The 17,489-nt window shown below is 33.4% G+C and overlaps 1 protein-coding gene across 1 annotated transcript; it reads left to right on the top strand.

Moving 5' to 3' along the window:
* Nucleotides 1–2,595: 2,595 nt before the first annotated feature.
* cnk (connector enhancer of ksr) lies at nucleotides 2,596–16,498 on the top strand. Its single transcript, XM_085952044.1, has 13 exons — nucleotides 2,596–2,695; nucleotides 2,821–2,984; nucleotides 3,189–3,367; nucleotides 4,927–5,095; nucleotides 5,947–6,132; nucleotides 7,357–7,595; nucleotides 7,834–7,950; nucleotides 8,960–9,056; nucleotides 9,281–10,688; nucleotides 10,819–10,967; nucleotides 11,199–13,369; nucleotides 14,845–15,055; nucleotides 15,179–16,498. Exons 1-13 carry the CDS (start codon nucleotides 2,638–2,640, stop codon nucleotides 15,407–15,409), a joined length of 5,379 nt encoding a protein of 1,792 aa, XP_085808170.1. The 5' UTR covers nucleotides 2,596–2,637; the 3' UTR covers nucleotides 15,410–16,498.
* The last annotated feature ends 991 nt before the right edge of the window (nucleotides 16,499–17,489 follow it).

Consider the following 17,489-nt stretch of genomic DNA (forward strand, 5'->3'; position numbering starts at 1 on the left):
TGGCACTCATAAATTGGTGCAACTATCTGGGGTATTCAATATTTGCTATGCGACATGTCTAAAAGACAAGACAGCGCGGACGACAACAACGGATACCAGCGATTCTAATAATTATGACCTTTAGGCCATGTGAAATGATACTAGAGAATAAATAATAATATACAGAATAGTATGTCATAATGAATTTATCTAAATTACATCAAGGCTAAATAGTTAATTTTATTATAGATATCTTTCCCAACAACTGGGAAGTTGTTTCGATTTTCATGGAACTTGAATCCTTATCCTGAATGAGCTTCTTCTTCTTCTTCTTCTTCTGTAGATGATGTAGTGTATATGCGCCCAGACTCTTCTAGGCACCCAGTGAACGCTGCGTTATTGGCGTCAAAGTTCAAACATACCTAGGTACATATCATCATCGATGGCGCAGCTGGTTACAACAAACGCAGTTTCCTTATTGTCACATTACCAGGTTGAAGGATCATAGGATAGGATAGGATCGTATCCGATTCGTCGTCCTCAAAACTACAAAGACTTGCATCCACCCAGGTGGCAGCTTCTCGTCGGGCACCACTGAGAGGGCTGCATAGTAAAGGAGCGGCATCAGAAAAATATTCAGTGTATCTAGGTATATTCGATTACTTTAGCCATGTTGCCCGCAGGAGCTTCGACGATCTGGAAAGATTGGTACCTAGATTTATAGTCTGGAAAAAATCGGAAGACGAAAAAGTCGTGGAAAGATACCAACTCGACAAAGTGGCCAGGTGAAGGGCGTCAGGGGCTTCTCCCTACCATTGACCCTCAGAGATGCGGAGTGCATGACAGGGAATGGAAGGGAATTATATAGATAGCTCAACGTTGGCGAACCTATGGTACGCGTGCCATGTTTAGCATGCTCGGAAATTCTCCGGGCATGTGAAAGAATTATGTACATAGGCACTGACGATATTATGTAGCATAGGCAAAAGTGTAAAATGACTCGGTCTCGTTAAAAAGTTGATCGGAAGGAAAACTAAAAAAAGGTTCTTACGGCGATGTTCGGCTTATTTGATCGCTCTGATTTTTTTTTTATTTGGAAACAAGAGCTTAAAATCTCTAAAACATATCTCGACTTATCGAAAGGTTGGAAATATATTATGATCCATCGGCTTTAGGAGAAAAGCGCTTAAAAGCAAAAATAATTACGTATTCCTAATTTTAAAAAAGTCTCTTGGTAGGTAGGTACCTACACCAGCCATCGTGAACAAACTATTTTATTAATATTAATATTTTATTGTATAAACATATTTTTTTAGTTTTTTTGGCACGTACCTAAACATGACCCCTGTACAGGCAGTGGCGGCGAATCTATAGCGGAAATTCTGCTGGCACGCAAAAGTAGAGTAGATGGAATCAAATACCTAATGTAATACGACAAAGTAATCAATCCTATCTATAGCGACTGGGTTTCGCGATCTTATTAATATTATGTTCTTTGTTTTCAACGATGAAATCTTCTAGTGTCGAAGTCGAGACGCGATGCAAAAAAATAACTCTTGTGGTCATTACAAGCCAGATTCACAAATTATTATTCTCAGATCGGAGTCGGGTTCTTTTTAATATCCATCTTCAATAAAACCACCTAAGTTTTAAAATTACGTGGGCAGTAGGTACCTACCTAATATGTATTTAAAAAAAATACCTTACGTTTTATGAAAACTTGAAAGCTATTTGCATAAACAATAAACGTTGGATTTCATTCCACATACTAGAAACAATTTGTATAAGCTATTTTATACCGGTGACCGGACAAAACAGAACAAGATAAAACAGCCAAAAGCAAGATAAAATACCATAAATACCTCCTCATAAATTTGCAATTGCAATGCCGTTTGCGATTCGGAACCCGTAGGTTAGGAGATGGTGGTTTATAATACGTGGATATATTTATAATAAAAATATGATATTATTATGGTACTTTTGTTTCTTTAATCCTTCGGCTGTATGACAATAAAATAAATATGTACACATAAGTTTATTATATTATTAGGGTTAATAAAATAATAATAATATAAAGTATTCATAGTATATAATAGGTATTGTATATTACAATATGTAATTGAATGTTACGGCATCTATGCAATATTTTCAAATATACTCCGTGCAGTACGGAAACAATAAAATATATTCATTTTAGTATACCGTAAAATCCATAGAGGGCTATTTACCATTGCTAGAACGTGATTTGAAAAATGATTTTTATTTTAATAATATTTTTTATTGAAATACTTTTGTAAAGCTTCGAAAATATTTAAATCTAATAAAATTAATTCAAAATGTCAAGAACATTATAATTTGAATGATTATAAATTACAACCTTTTCATAAATTTCTTGGAATTATTGGGATTAGTTTTTTCAAATTTATATTTGAAACCATATAGGTACCTAACAGTCAAAATATTTTTATTTATTGCGAATTTTGATAATGAATTTCTATACCTCTCCCCCATAATAAGATTTTGTACTTACGATTTGACATATTATATGGAAAAATATTTTTTTCTGTATGCATGATTCATAAAATTGATGTTCTAGCAACTCCGTTGCGCAATGATAACTTCGAAATCGAAAACAAAAATGGGGATGTACGAATTTTGATGGCGTACGTAAATGTTGCAGAATGGTCTCACGACCAAATAGCGGAATGGTTGAGGGGTAAGTCATTTAAAATATTATATCATAGCCATGTTGATGTATTTATTATATTACATCGTATTATTCTCATCTCATATATTCATGTTGCCAAAGTGTAAATGTCAGGTTTTCACTTGTTATGACAGGTTTGGATAGCGTAATCTCTCAATACATACCATTGTTTTTACACAATAAAGTGGGAGGAAAAGAATTGCTGAATTTAAGGGCAGATTATCTTGAAAACCTTGGAGTGGTCACAATCGGACATCAAGAACTGATCTTGGAAGCAGTGGGACAGCTTCGAAACTTTGTGAGTATTTTTTTGTATGTGTGTTGCACCTACCTGTATTATTGTTTAGTATTTTGTTTGATGATCGTTTTATAAAAATGAGTCAATTTATGTGAAAAAATAGTTGTAAACTTGCTAACCGCAAATTTTTGTTTTTGTGGCTAATAAACATTTACCAAGCTAAAGATTAATATCACTCAGTTGACATGTTAATTTTATTTTTAGCATTATGAATTGGACAGAGAAAATCTGCAATACTTGGCCCTGCGGTTATCGTGTGCAGCTACATCACTCTTTAATGACCTGTATCATCAGGGAGATAATGCAGTGTTGGAAACGCAAACTTTGAGCGATGCTTCCAATGTTATTGCGACCGTCAAACCCTTGGCCATTTGGTTAGACCGGTATGACCATGTTTCATTATTATAAAAGCACCACAGACGACAACAGAAAAATCTATCTATATTGCCATATATATCTGAAATGTCAATTTAGTGTTTATCACAAATAGTTCCATTTCTGTTTCAATACTACAAGATTATGACATTTTTGCAGTTTTTAGGTTATTAGTGTTATGATAGCATCAGCATAAGCAACATAGTACTTGACAGTCAGCAAACAGAATTATTTACTTGCACCAATAGTGTGTATTTTAAACTATCGCGATAGTTTACACATAAAAGTGCTGACTGTCTCGCCAATCTCATTCTGCAAGAGAAAGCGAGACGCGATGTTATCATTGTATGGTACTATTTGACAGGTCATGAAAATCGGTTAACCTCAAAATTAGTCTGCGCAGTGTAGATCGTTTTTTTACTGGCAGGTTCGCTACTATCGTTTTATTGCGCAGGCGCAGATATCGCACAGTCCAATTGTTGCGTGAAAATTCAGAAGCTTCTGAACTTTTTTGATCCATGCATGCAATCTTGCAGTTTGCATGATAATACGTGTTTAAATGATTTGTTATACTGTATTTTGCTTTACAACTAACTTTTTAGGAGCGTTCTCACGTGCATTTTACCATGTTTTTATTAGATCGTATTCTTGTTTGTCTGGTACAAATTTTTTGTTGTGTGTCCAGTCCTAGCAACTAAATTAATAATATACATGCGTTAGTTACTATGGAAATCAATATGAAATGTCAAAATGAGATTTCAGTATTCTATATTTATTCAGTATTTCTATCAAGTACAAAAAAAAGTATTTATTAATACATAGAATTGTCAAGTTTATATGATTCAATAGAAAATTTTAAAAACGCGGTATATAAAAAGTTCTTTTTATCTTGTAATTATTTTTGTTATGGCTGCAAACGGGGTATATTGATGAAAAGTTATATTGTGTACATTATTATTTCAACAATTTAGAAGCAGGTGCTTAATAAATTACTTAATAAAGAAAGTCATTATTTTCTAATAACTAATATTGAAGCAGAGATTCAATACTATTATTGTCGATTGCGTTCACGATATTTAAGGTACTTATATCAGTACAGATAAAAATATCTATGAGGTTTTATTTCAAATGACAGTGGCGAACGTGGAGGTAGATTGTTAAGATTCGACATAAATAGTTCATACTAAAGTTTATCAGTCATACGTATTTGTTTTTCTTGAACTAAGATTACAAATTGCAGGTAGTATTGGTTAGTGGTACCTAAACCAAACCATAATAGTTTAGGTATGCTATGGGCGACCGATAAAATAATGGAACACCCTTTCAGTCATACTTATTTGTGGTCATCGAACTAAGAATGAAACAAATGAGTATGGCTGGCAAAAGCTTAGTGTGTATTACTTATGTCAGATCTTAACAGCCTACCTCTACCCCTTGCCACTGTCAAATGAGTTATATTTATACATACATACTTGTATGACTTCCTAGTATTAAGTTTTGTTAATGGTTTTATTTTAAACATGGATTGTCGTGGAATAATGAACATTGCAACATTTTACATTTCTAGGGCTCCATTTTCTGGGCAAATTGATTACATTGATAAGAAAACAGAACTTCTGCAGCTCTCTCAGCAGATGGCGACGAATGGTCATCGCGATAGATTTGCGGAAATGCCACTTTGTGAAATCAAAGAGTCTTGTCGTAAACTAAGTGTTTTAGCTGATAACATCATACAGGTTAGCTAATTTTCTAAAGTAGTGATAAACAATCTTTCCACGAGGGCCAAATTAAATACCAAATCTTTTCGGGGGCCGCATTTATCTCTACATAATCGCATAATTATCCAAACTGATTATTTTAAAATCTTATTCATTCTTCGTCCAATTATTATAAAAAATCCTTGTTGGGCCGCAGAAAACCATCCCAAGGGCCCTGGATTGCTCATCACTGGTCTCAAGTATCGATGCTGTTTTTAATGTAACTCTCAATTCTTTTAGAAACCACTTGAAGATTGACCTTAGCTTATTATTGAAGCTCTTGTAAACTGTGGTATGTGATGGTATCGTACAATTATATTAAATTTAATTACCTACTGTTGTATGTACATAAATGTCTTGATCTTGGATTCCGACAGGCTGAGTGTAACGTGTAATAGTGTCTATCCAGACAAATAGAACAAGTGTGAACAACTGGGCTCTAGCTTCATATTGTCCTTAGTTTAATTCCCAAGTTTAATAAATTAAGTAGGTATCATTTTGTTTATCCACACTCTTCTCTTAATCTGGACTGTGTAAATGAGAGAAACAATCAGTGTTGACATCTTTTCTTTATTGTGTAACTGAAAAATATAGTACATACATATTTTCGAAAAAAATACAGTGTACTATTTCTCTTCAAATAATTTGGTGAGTCAATTTATCTATGCCAAAAATGCCGAATATTTGCACATGTATTTTTTTGTACAAAGTTTATTGCTTGTGTGAGTTTATGATCCTTATACCCAATAAGAAAAAACAGAGCAAGCATTGCCGCCATGTAGTTATTGACAGTCAAGACTTTTTCTACAGTGTTACTCAAACGTTTTCAGGAAATATCAGACCCGATGGTTCTACAGCCGGCAACATTAGATTTGGCAACGTTAAAGAAACGAGAAAATGAGCTTGGATTTGATATTTTACCTAGCTGTACGGGGATTCACAAAGTAACTGATATTAAAATTGGGTCACCAGCACATTCGAGTGGAAAAATAGAAGACGGTGATGAAATTGTTCAGGTGTTTATAAACTTACTGTAGCTATCCTGTATTATATATTTGTTGATAGATTTACATTGTTTACGGTTAATGTCAATGTTTGGATATAGAACAGTAAAACATATGGCTTTAAGAAAATATATTTATGTTCGTGAAGAATGCTTCTTGTAATACAAAATAACTATCTATATCTGATTTCCAAAAAATATGTGCTTATCTGAGTTCTAGTTTTTGAGGTGTGTCTTGGCATTTTTATCATTAAGCTTTATTTACTGAGGCGTTGTTGTTCAATATTTGAATAAATACTCTTGGGAAGAGAGAAACCTCATGCCAAATATTCTGTTCAACAATAATTTACGATATGAAGGTTTTTGGAATAATATGTAGGTATGAATGAGAATAAAAACATGGAAAGAAATGTCTTGAATTTGATTTTGTCGAAATCAAAATTAAAATATGTACAATGCTTCAAATTACATTTATCGCATTTCAACAAATTTACCTTTTTTTACTAAGTTATCACTATGCCTGAGATATATTAACCACTTGTACATTTTAGTATTGTTTTATGCAAGTGATACAGATATCGAATGAGTCAAATTTATAGAAGTAATACACATTATATAAAATTATTTATATCTATTGTCTGAGATAATGTTTTATCTGGTTAGTGGTACGGATGCAGGACTTTAATCTACATTAATGTAGTGTTCAAATTGTCAACTTCAAATATGTTGGCATAATATTTAGCGATATTATTTATATGACGATAATACATGTTTTATGTTATTCATTAGACTTGAAATAAATATAATTATGTATCTACCTATTACATGTATGAAGATATATTATTTTTCTGTAGAAATTGATGATTTGCTTCCAATACATTGATTTATTTACACATTGTCTCGGCTTCACATGTATTTCTTATTTAATGTGATTTATTGGAAGCCTTGTGAGTAGTGGTTATTGACAATAGACACCAAAACCGGTAGATATGTGGTTTCAGAATTTCTCACTAAAAATATTCACCAATTTTTTCATTGGCAGTATTAGGTATGCATAAACGGAATGAGCCATTATGCGTATTATGCAATATCATTACAATACTCATTGTATGTCACTGTTTGATGTTAACTCAACTGATAACAATAATTTCTCAGAAAAGACAAAACGTTTGATTGTCTTTTTTACAATTACAAGTGTGTTACTTTCACAGAAACTTGATTGTGGTGTGTTTTATAGGTTAATTACCAAACTGTTGTTGGCTGGCAGCCCAAAGAAGTGTTACTGTTGTGCCAAGAATCTCCAGCTGATGTTCTTCTTACGCTCAAAAAACGACCTCGCCTCACACACACCTATGGACAAATATACATGAAGCCATATCGTTTACCGAGCAGGAAAAGGTCTATGCCCTATAACCGATGGGGTAGCCTACCATCGCCCAGACCGGAACTCGTAGCCTTTGAATTGCCCAAACCGAGGTAAATTTAATTACATTATATTGTTCATTTACATGGTCCGTTTTGATTAAGATAATTGGCAGTCTTGCCTCATTGAATGCTTTGCTTGGAGTAGACGGTAGTACGAAAGTGCGAACCGACGGCATTGGATTTGTCAACAATGAAATATTTCCTGTACACTCCCCCTTTGTGAGGACTTGTCAATAAATTGGTGTGTTACTGCTATGTTTTTAATAATTTTCAGATTAATATGTTTTAGGCCAATCATTGCAATTCCGACGCCACTGTTGGATGAAGAAAATTCATCTTCCGATGAGAGCGAAAATTTATCTCGACCTGGATCACCTACATCTGATCATATTTCTTCTCAGCCCAGGTATTAGTTTTAATTATTTTTTCACACTATCCTATGCATATGCATCAAAAGAAGAGCTAGCTAACTCACCTTTAGGAGTTCATTCATTGTCTATTTTTGAGACACTGAATATATAAACAGCCATTTTAATAGTCTGTAAACAGATGTGTTCATTAACTTGTTGACTGCCGAGCATTTAATTACTATTTAATTACCGCATTTAAATAGCTTGCTAATTATATAGAATGGCCAATTATTTAGTGTACAACAAGTGTTCCGTCGGCGTTGAAAGGATTAATATGAGATCTTGAAATTTATGATTTACTTAAACCAGGTTTAATGGAGTTCTGTCAAATTTGACTAATGTGTGGTTTTATCGTTTGGCTAATCAACTAAGTTGAGTGATGGTGTTTTCAAAAAGTTCATTCTGCATACAAAAAGTGTGAAATTTGAAATCACAATAAATATGCTATACATATGATGATTTTGAACCAAATTTTCAAAAATTCATCCAACTTGCAAAATACAATAGATAATTTAAAAAACTTCCAATAATTAAAACCCCTATATGTCTTTTGATTGGTTGGCCCATCGGTCAGACTGACGAAATCTTTTTTTGGCTCAGCTGACTTGACTTAGCGCCTAGTTTTGTTGGTTGATTTTTGCTTCCTGAACAAAATGCACATAATATCCTCTTATTTTATTGAATCACTAAAAATTTGGGATCTTGCTAGCTAGAATAATTTATATGAAGAAAAAGAAAAATGTGAAAAAAAAATCGTTAATTGAAGGAAAATAAACCTTTTTATATGTCTGTATGTATCTTCTCGTACTGATTAATCCCTACCTGACCACCAGATGAGGTCTTGACAAGGATACAGATGATCTAAATTGATCCTGTGTCAGGCTGTCAATGGGATGGTGCGTCCACCTGAAATCAACCTTTGTCACTTACAATTATGTTTGACGACACATGGTTGCCATAATTTAATTTGCCTTTAATAAAACTTGTATTTTTATTTATTTTTAGAATCTATCTACCTAAACCCCGGTCAGTAGTTCAAAGAAGAAATACCACTAGTGGAAGTAGTCCTATCTCCAAGAGGCCAAACATTAGTATTGAACAGGTACATACATATCTATTTAATTCTCAAAATATATGTGTGAAATGGGCATAAGTCTTAAAAATTGAAAAGTGAGTTGAATATGAAAAATTAACCATAGTGAGCATATTTCTCTTTCCCTTTCGTACACAGTATGATCAACAAATATGGTTATTTTTAATCAATATCTTTTAATAGTAAAAACATAATTGAAACAGGATTAATAAATTTATGCTTCATTTTTGCAGTTTTGGCGTGAATTAAACAACCACAAATTTCTTCAACATTCTGGCAGTGCGCAAATGGCTAACCAGACTGATTCAGATATTCTATCTGATAATCTTTACAGAAGAGACAAATCTGTGTCATACAGCACAGGTCTTGAACGTTCACCGAGAGCTAAAACATGCTTGGGAGTGGGACTCACTCATCCTAAGATGGTCAAATTACAAGATGAGTTGACTAGTTGTACAGATGATAAAACTTTCACCAAAGTGGTCAAATTCCATGACCAATTGGTAATAGGAGGCAATGATAATGCAAACCTAATCAATCATGACGAACGATTGACGAGAGAAAGAGGAAGACTGGACAAGAGTTTTTCTACACCTGCCTATGATTTCGGCGAAACTGACGATAGTGAATTACCTTTAATAAGAGAAGTCATTCCTGAGTCACCCACATCTATAGACAGTCCTAATATTATTTTACATAGCCCACAAAAAGATCAAATCATTGAATTTATGAAATCCAGCGAACAGATTGGAGGGGCCATGATCAACCAGAAGAATAGAGATAAAAACAAACCTATCGGGGATATCCCAGAGAAAGGAACATCTGACAATATATTCGGTGAAATGGAAAACAATTCTACTGATGTCAATGTTACAGATAAGTCTGTCAGTATTCAGCAGGATCAAGACAAAGTCGGTAAAATATTTGAAACTATAAATATTGCTTTACTCGAGCATCGAAAAAAAGAAGCAGAATTAAATAATAAAGTTTTCAATAACGGTGTGCAAAGCATATTTGTGACTGAATTTGGGGAGTCATCATGCAAAAATGTTTATGATTCCGGAATGAGTGAACAAATCCAGACTATACAAAATGAGTTATTAGAGGCAATCAACGAACAGAGGAAACGTTCATTTCCAAAGCCAATTGAGCCCATTTCTAAAGCGGATGTACCCCCTGAGCCGCCTCCCCGACCTCTGAGCACTCAAAAACCTGGCTATATACCGCCCAAGCTGTTGAAAAATATCCAAAAGCAAGATATTCAAGTGATTCCTAATACTGACATTGGTTCCACAAATATGATTGTTAGAAATGATATCCCTTTACCAATCTCTCCAGGAGTCAATTCTCTGTCAGGGTCGCTGTCTTTTGAAACAAAACATTCCAATATTAATCTATCAACCTCTGAAATCTCCTTACCTCGCACTCCATTAATGCCGTCGCAAAGTCTGCAAAGATTAGAGGTTGATCACAAAACACCTTCTCCGGTGGTAACTAAACTTGATACGTCAGTTTCATCTTTGAAACCTGTCAGTTATGATACATCAAAATCATCACTTTCTCCTGCAAACAGTATGGTTAGAGGAATTCTTTCTACAGGAAAATCCAAAAGTATTAAGAAGAAAAATTCAATACTTGCAAGTGAGTAATATTTAATTTAATCATTCCAAGTGATTATTCATCTGCCAATCCAATTGATTTGCAAATTGATGGCATTATCTTATTGCACTTTTCCCCCATTGTGTGCTCAAGTTCTATCTTTTATTTCCAGAAAGACGCAAAATTTCAGTGAACGATTTGGGGGCCGGAGATATGCAAGGATTTCTCCATCAGCGATGTCGTGCTAAAAATAGTAGCAACTGGGATGTGCGGTGGTGTGTTCTTGTTGGCAACACGTTCTATGGATTCAAAAACAAAAACGTAAATGACATTTTGAATCTTTATAAATTTCTATGGTGGTTTATATTGTCCGTATAGTAATACTACATATTATCAAGGTAGCTAAATAAATACAGAAATGATAGAATAAACCCAATTATACATTTGACAATAAATATTTATAATGAGTAGATTCTTGTTGATAATATTTAATACAAATAAACTATGTATTGTCTTTTATTTCTCATAACCATATTTTTCTTTTTTTTTCAGTCAACTAAAGCGGAATGTCTAATTTTCTTAAGCGGTTTCACAGTATCAAAAGCACAGGAAGTTAACTCAAAGCAGTTTGCCTTCAAAATTTATCATACCGGTACTTTCTTTTATTTTGCATCGGATAATACTGAGTCAATGACCGCATGGGTGGATTGTATTACTGCAGCGACTTTAACCAATAATGATTCATGGGACAGAATTCACAAGAAAGACAGGAAAATTGATGAATCGAAACATTTTTCAGAAACCGATTATTCAGATGACGATTTACAGGATGCCATAAAATCCGGGGAAAAGTCAAAATCAAATGATAAACAAGAGAAATCAGAAAAATCTAATAAATTTGGATCTTTGAAAAAGTTTGCCAGAATGCAAAAATCAGAATCGCAAGAAAATGTGAATCAGTCTTCGACCAGTCTCGATAGAAAATACCTAAGGTTTTTTTCATCGAAACACAGCAAGAACAAAGAAGAAAAATCAAAGTTCAAAAGCACAGATGTTCCTGTGCCTACTGATCAGTACAGAAGTTATAGGAAAATTCCTCTAAGCGGACCTTCCATGTCAAACTCATCCCAATCGAGTTTACAAACTGCCAGCTCAACCAGCAAAATCACAAAAGCGGTTCAAGAAGAATCATCTCAGAGCATTGCCAAAATTAAGAAAATTGGACCTATTGAAATTCAACACAATATAAAGGAAAATCTTCCAGACATAACGACCAACCACCAGAAATTAGCACCGAATCCCATAAATTATATTCATGCATCTAATCCCAACCTTTTGGATTTTGAGAAGTGCGATTTCGTCACTAAACCAAAGTGCAGTGCTCCTTTCACAAAAAATATTGTTCAAAGACCTGATAACTTGATAGGATTCGTTACCTTAGAACAATTTATGTTGAATAAGCAGGAAGAAGAAAGGAGACAAGTCTTTTCAAACAGAGTGCTTATGGGTGTAGAAAAAGACTTGCGGGCCGATGAAAAAAACCATTATAAGAAACAAGATCGATCCATGAATCACAATAATTTACAAAGGCAGTGGGACAAAATTGTTCCAGATGTTATTTATGGTGAAAATCCCACATATTTAGAGAAAAACATGACCACTGCCATGATGGAAAGAATTCAAAATAGATGTTTACCGAAAACACCAGATGTGATCAAAACTAAAATTGAGGTGTTGGATGATAATAATTTATCTGAATCACACATATCTCATGAAAATACAAAGAATTCGAGATATGGTGCCAAAAAGAAGAACGATGGTTACGAAACTATTGAATATGATGATGCAGATAAAGTGAAAATGAATAAAGACAATAATAATATTGACATCCTTCAAAAAGTTTTACCGAGAAAACTGTCTTTTAATTCAGTGAAGGAGAGCTATGAAAAGAATAACTGTGAAGATTCACCTGATCCTTTGGAAGATGTTATTAAAGATCATTTTGTTAATTTATTTGATACTGGAATGTTACCAGATAACTCGAGGGTGGTGCCAATCGAGGTGAATAATTTAAATGATAATAATTTGAGTACATTTTCTAAAAATATTGATAAATGCTTCAACGCTAAAGATTTAGGTTATGAAATGCTGTATAATGACGGTGTTCAAACATCATCATTTAGTGTGAGTTCTAACAGTTCCACGACTACAATTATTGATGAAGAAAAAATAACTATTAGGAAAGTCCCCACTGAATCTAAAAAACCTCTTCCTCCACCGAAAACAACCAAAGTCAAATATTCTGTGAGCCGTCAGAGTTCAATCACGTCCGTTGGGGATCGCAAGTCTACAGGCCCGGACACCAAGCCTGTTTTCAAGCAAGGGGATTGCCCTCAACAATTTTGGTTGGATTCGCTCAGGAGAAATGATAAAGTGAAAGCTGCAAAACTTAATGAACATACCAGTGGACTACGACCGGATAAGTTTTACACAAAACACAGTGAACCCTCGACCTACATGAAAAGTAGTGAAGCTACCATTGTGAAATCTGACAAGCTTCAAAACAAAGGATTATCTAACAACGATAATGTGTACTCAGTTAAAGTTGGAGAACACAAACCACTTAAAAGTGCAACGCAGTACACTCCAATGTCTTTACCTCTCGCATCCACCAGCAAGGCATTGAAAACATCACCACAATTTGAAATTTCACTAGATTCTAGGTAAGTTTAATATAAAATCTTAATTACAATTTCACTTTACTAGAGGTACTAATTGAGCCCATATCCGGAAAAGTAGCGTTATCCTGAAAACGGTGTTCTGAGATATTGGCAGTTAAATATTTCAGTTGATTATTGTGGAGATACCCATTATCGAAAATATTTAATGCTGATAAATAAGGGTAGTTTGAGTAATTGAGAACTCGTTTTATTAAACAAAAAAACTTTATTGGATAAACCAGGGGTCGGCAAACCGCGGCTCGCGAGCCACACGCGGCTCTTTGGGTATTGGCGTGCGGCTCTTTGCCTTATTCCCAATTCAGATTTACAAAAAAGGTATGATAGTTGTCGTTTTAAATCCGCCCATTGCAAAAGTCGACAAATTAAATTTTTTTCCATTTCATATTGACACGATCACTTTTGAAATAGATTTTTTTAGTGGATTTAACAAGCAAAGAGTTATGCAGCTCCAAATTTGTTGGTCTTGCCACCAAAATTGAGGATTTGTAGAGAGAAAAATGCAATTTAATTTCACAACACAGTGGAGCGCTTTAAAAAATCGACATAATAAGGTAGATACTACAATGAACAATATATATATCATTTAGAGAAGCCAAATAACCGATGAGAATTTGGAGTCACGCCTAAAATTGAAAACTACAAGTTACATACCAAACATACAGACACTCTCCAAAGAAATGCAAGGAAGGTCATTGTTCATATTAGTTTTAATGAATGCGTGAAAATTGTATGTAACTAATTTTCTGTAAAAATTATATTTATAATGTCAACAATAAAAAAACTTGTATTTGCGTTAGTTTTATTCGCAAAATCTCACATTCACTTGATAAATAAACAATAACATTCAGTGAAATAAATCATATTTATAAAAATATATGTGTGGCTCTCGAAAATTTTTTTAACCGTTGTGATACTCATATTTGGCTCTTTTGGTCCAAGAGTTTGCCGACCCCTGGGATAAACCACCATGTTTATAATAAAATATATGGTAACAAATTTAACGCAGTTTTTCTGCTGATTTTGATGGAAACATCCTTCACCCTAAGTTTTTAAGTGAGTCACTTGAAGTGATGTCGTCATCAGGAGGTCCATTTTCAACATTTAATTAGAATAAATTCCAATATATTTTTTAACCAATCAGCATAAGTGTATGCCGCGGAATTTAAACTGATTTAGCGAAAAACAGCGTTATCGCGATAACGCTCGTTTTCCGTATATGGGCTCAATTATTTTTATTGGAAAATAATATTTATGTTGCAAAAATGCATGTTATTGCAGTGTCTATTTTTTATCCAATGGAAGGACCCCAATGAGTCTAGAACTATTCCCCATAAAAAAGTCTGTTATTATAATATTTACACTGTGGAAGCCCATATGCTTCGCTTAAGACCGAATATGGTAATTTACTTACTTCATTATCAAATTTCTCAGCCAAATATACTTTTAACCTCAAACAGAGATCCTGCACCTGCGGCGTCTGGAATCTCCCGCATAAAGCAGATGTTCCAGCACGGGGGGAATTCTTCAACTAAGATCAGCTCAACCGCAAACCTCACCCCGACTAAAGAAAAAACTCTCCTCGGCTCCCCAAGACTTCACCGGGCCATTTTCCGGAAGCATCATCCGACTTCTCCGGATGAGTGGTCGCAAGATTTCATTTACTCAAAGGTTAATTTTCTTTTCAATATTATATTTTTTAGTATTAACCTTTTTTTCAAATATTCTTTACTTTTGAAATATTATTTTTGTTTTATTCTTTTGTTTATTTTTTATTTTATTTTGTTTTCGCAGGGTTCCCCTTCCGCATCCAACTTAGATAATGTAGACCATGACCCATATTTGTTTTCCGTTTTTCCGAGCGACTCGACTCTCGCCATGTCGAGTTGTGATGCTACAAATATTAGTAATGTGAGCACCCCGGACTATCCGCATTTAGAATATCCTCCGGTGTTTGAGCCCGAAACATATTCGCTCGCTGATCCAGGCCCCAGTATATTACGGAAGAAAAATTATGATGCTTAGAAATTTATTTTTAAGACTGCTTTCTGATTATAAACTGATGACTGAACTATTGATATAATATGTATGTCTAATAATTGAATGTTGAAATGTATAGGAACAAGTTAAATAATATCATTACTTCTCATAAGTTTCATCCGGAGTGATGAGAATTAGGCAAGGTGTAGTTTAAAACATATATTAAAATGATCCCAAAGCCTGAATGTTTGCAAGCAAAAGAAATTAATAGCTCTAATCCCATCAAAAGTGATTTTTTTATTTGGATTTTAATTTATTTTTGTGTTTGAATATTTCTTTTTTATTCATCTTTCTGATTGATTTCATTATTTATGCTATGTAAATAACGAGTATTGTTCACTTTGTTTTATATATTATAAAATTTGAAATAATCTGTCAACCATGGTACTATATTCGTCATTACCCATCAATTAAAAATGATTAAATGTTAATGTGTATGTATGTGTTGGTAATCATCATATTATTGTGGAGTCACTTATTTATCTTAATGTCATAAAACTGATAAAAACCATGGTTTTTTTTTGTAGGAGGGAGCAAAATGGTAACACTATTTTCTGCTTATTATTTTCACACTGCTGTATATATTATTTTCAATTTCAATGCAAATATTGTTTTTTTAATAATCACAAGACTCAATTTCGATCTTTTAATTCAAAAAATATTATAACAAATTACGGTCATTGCAGCATACTACATAATGTTACTATATAGCAGTGCCGAAGGACGGATGTAGGCTGTGGAGTTCCGACATAAAAAATGCACACTAAACTTTGTCCGATATACATATTTGTTTTAATTGAACTAAGAATACAAATTGCAGATGGTTAGTTTTTAAAATTCAATTCAACCCTGCCTAAACCAAACCATAATATATAAAATGAATAAAGTATGCCATGAAATCATATATAATATTAGATATTTTATAGATAGATGAATATTTTTTATCTATGGTTTTGGTAGGCAATGCTTAATTTAATTTAAAAAATTAATCAGCACCACCTGCAATTTGTACTCTAGTACAATGAAAAAAAAAATGGTGTGTGTACTTATGTACGAGTGTTACTTCTTTGGCGTAACAAAAGAAAAACAAAACTTGTGATAAACTAGAATTTTTTGACTAGCTCTTGATTATCTTGTTAAATTACACACTCAAGAAAAAAGACCGCTTATTGGAACGCCGTTGTTTTATTTCTATACACTTTAACTTATATTACTAAATTATATAATGATTTCTCATTGTTTTTATTTTTAAAGTACCAACTGTCACTCTGACGTTTAATAGTTTGTTTACGTAAGGAATTGCAAATGGCCGACAATAATAAATTCGCTGCCTAAGCAACGGAATTATTCTAAACTATAATATTATACTGTATAATCGTCATGATTGCAGTATCGTACTGTGGCGTAAAGGTAGTGCGTTTGAGCGATAACCGAACAATCGGTGGTTCGAATCCAATCGAGTGCGTTTTTTTTCGTGTGAAAAAATTAATTATGTGTTACATGTCACACGCCAAAAATACACACTGATCTGATTTCCCAAACGCGCCAAAAGAAGTATAACTTCAAAAATGTTGGACTAACAAAGTTAAGTGTGCACATTTATGTTGGATCTCCACAGCCTACCTCCACCCTTCGCCGCTGCTATAATTATAGCACATTAATTAGATGTGCAGGCAGTGACACTTTTTTTATTTTAATTTCTATACAAAGGGATATAAATAGATTTGACTTTTTTAAATATAATTTTTATAAAAACAAAATATTGAATGCCTTTATTACAGTACATTTTTGGAACATTAGGTAATTTAGATTTTTTTCCCATTCATTTAATTTTATATGATTAGTGAATATCATATTATTTTAAAATATTTTATAAATGGGGTGTCTATTTCCCATGGAAAAACGACCATTACATCAAAACCAACCACTTGTGCTTAAAACATAAATACATCATTTACCACAAATATTGAATTGTGGGACTTGTTACTATTTGAAAATAGATATCTCATATTATGTTTTATTCATTTTGTCTGTCAAACAAAAGTATCTGAAGTATGTTTTTCCA

Source organism: Rhyacophila brunnea, unplaced genomic scaffold (assembly GCF_057557595.1).
Source record: "Rhyacophila brunnea isolate RB1 unplaced genomic scaffold, BYU_Rbru_1.0 scaffold_3, whole genome shotgun sequence".
Classification (NCBI taxonomy): Eukaryota; Metazoa; Arthropoda; class Insecta; order Trichoptera; family Rhyacophilidae; genus Rhyacophila; species Rhyacophila brunnea.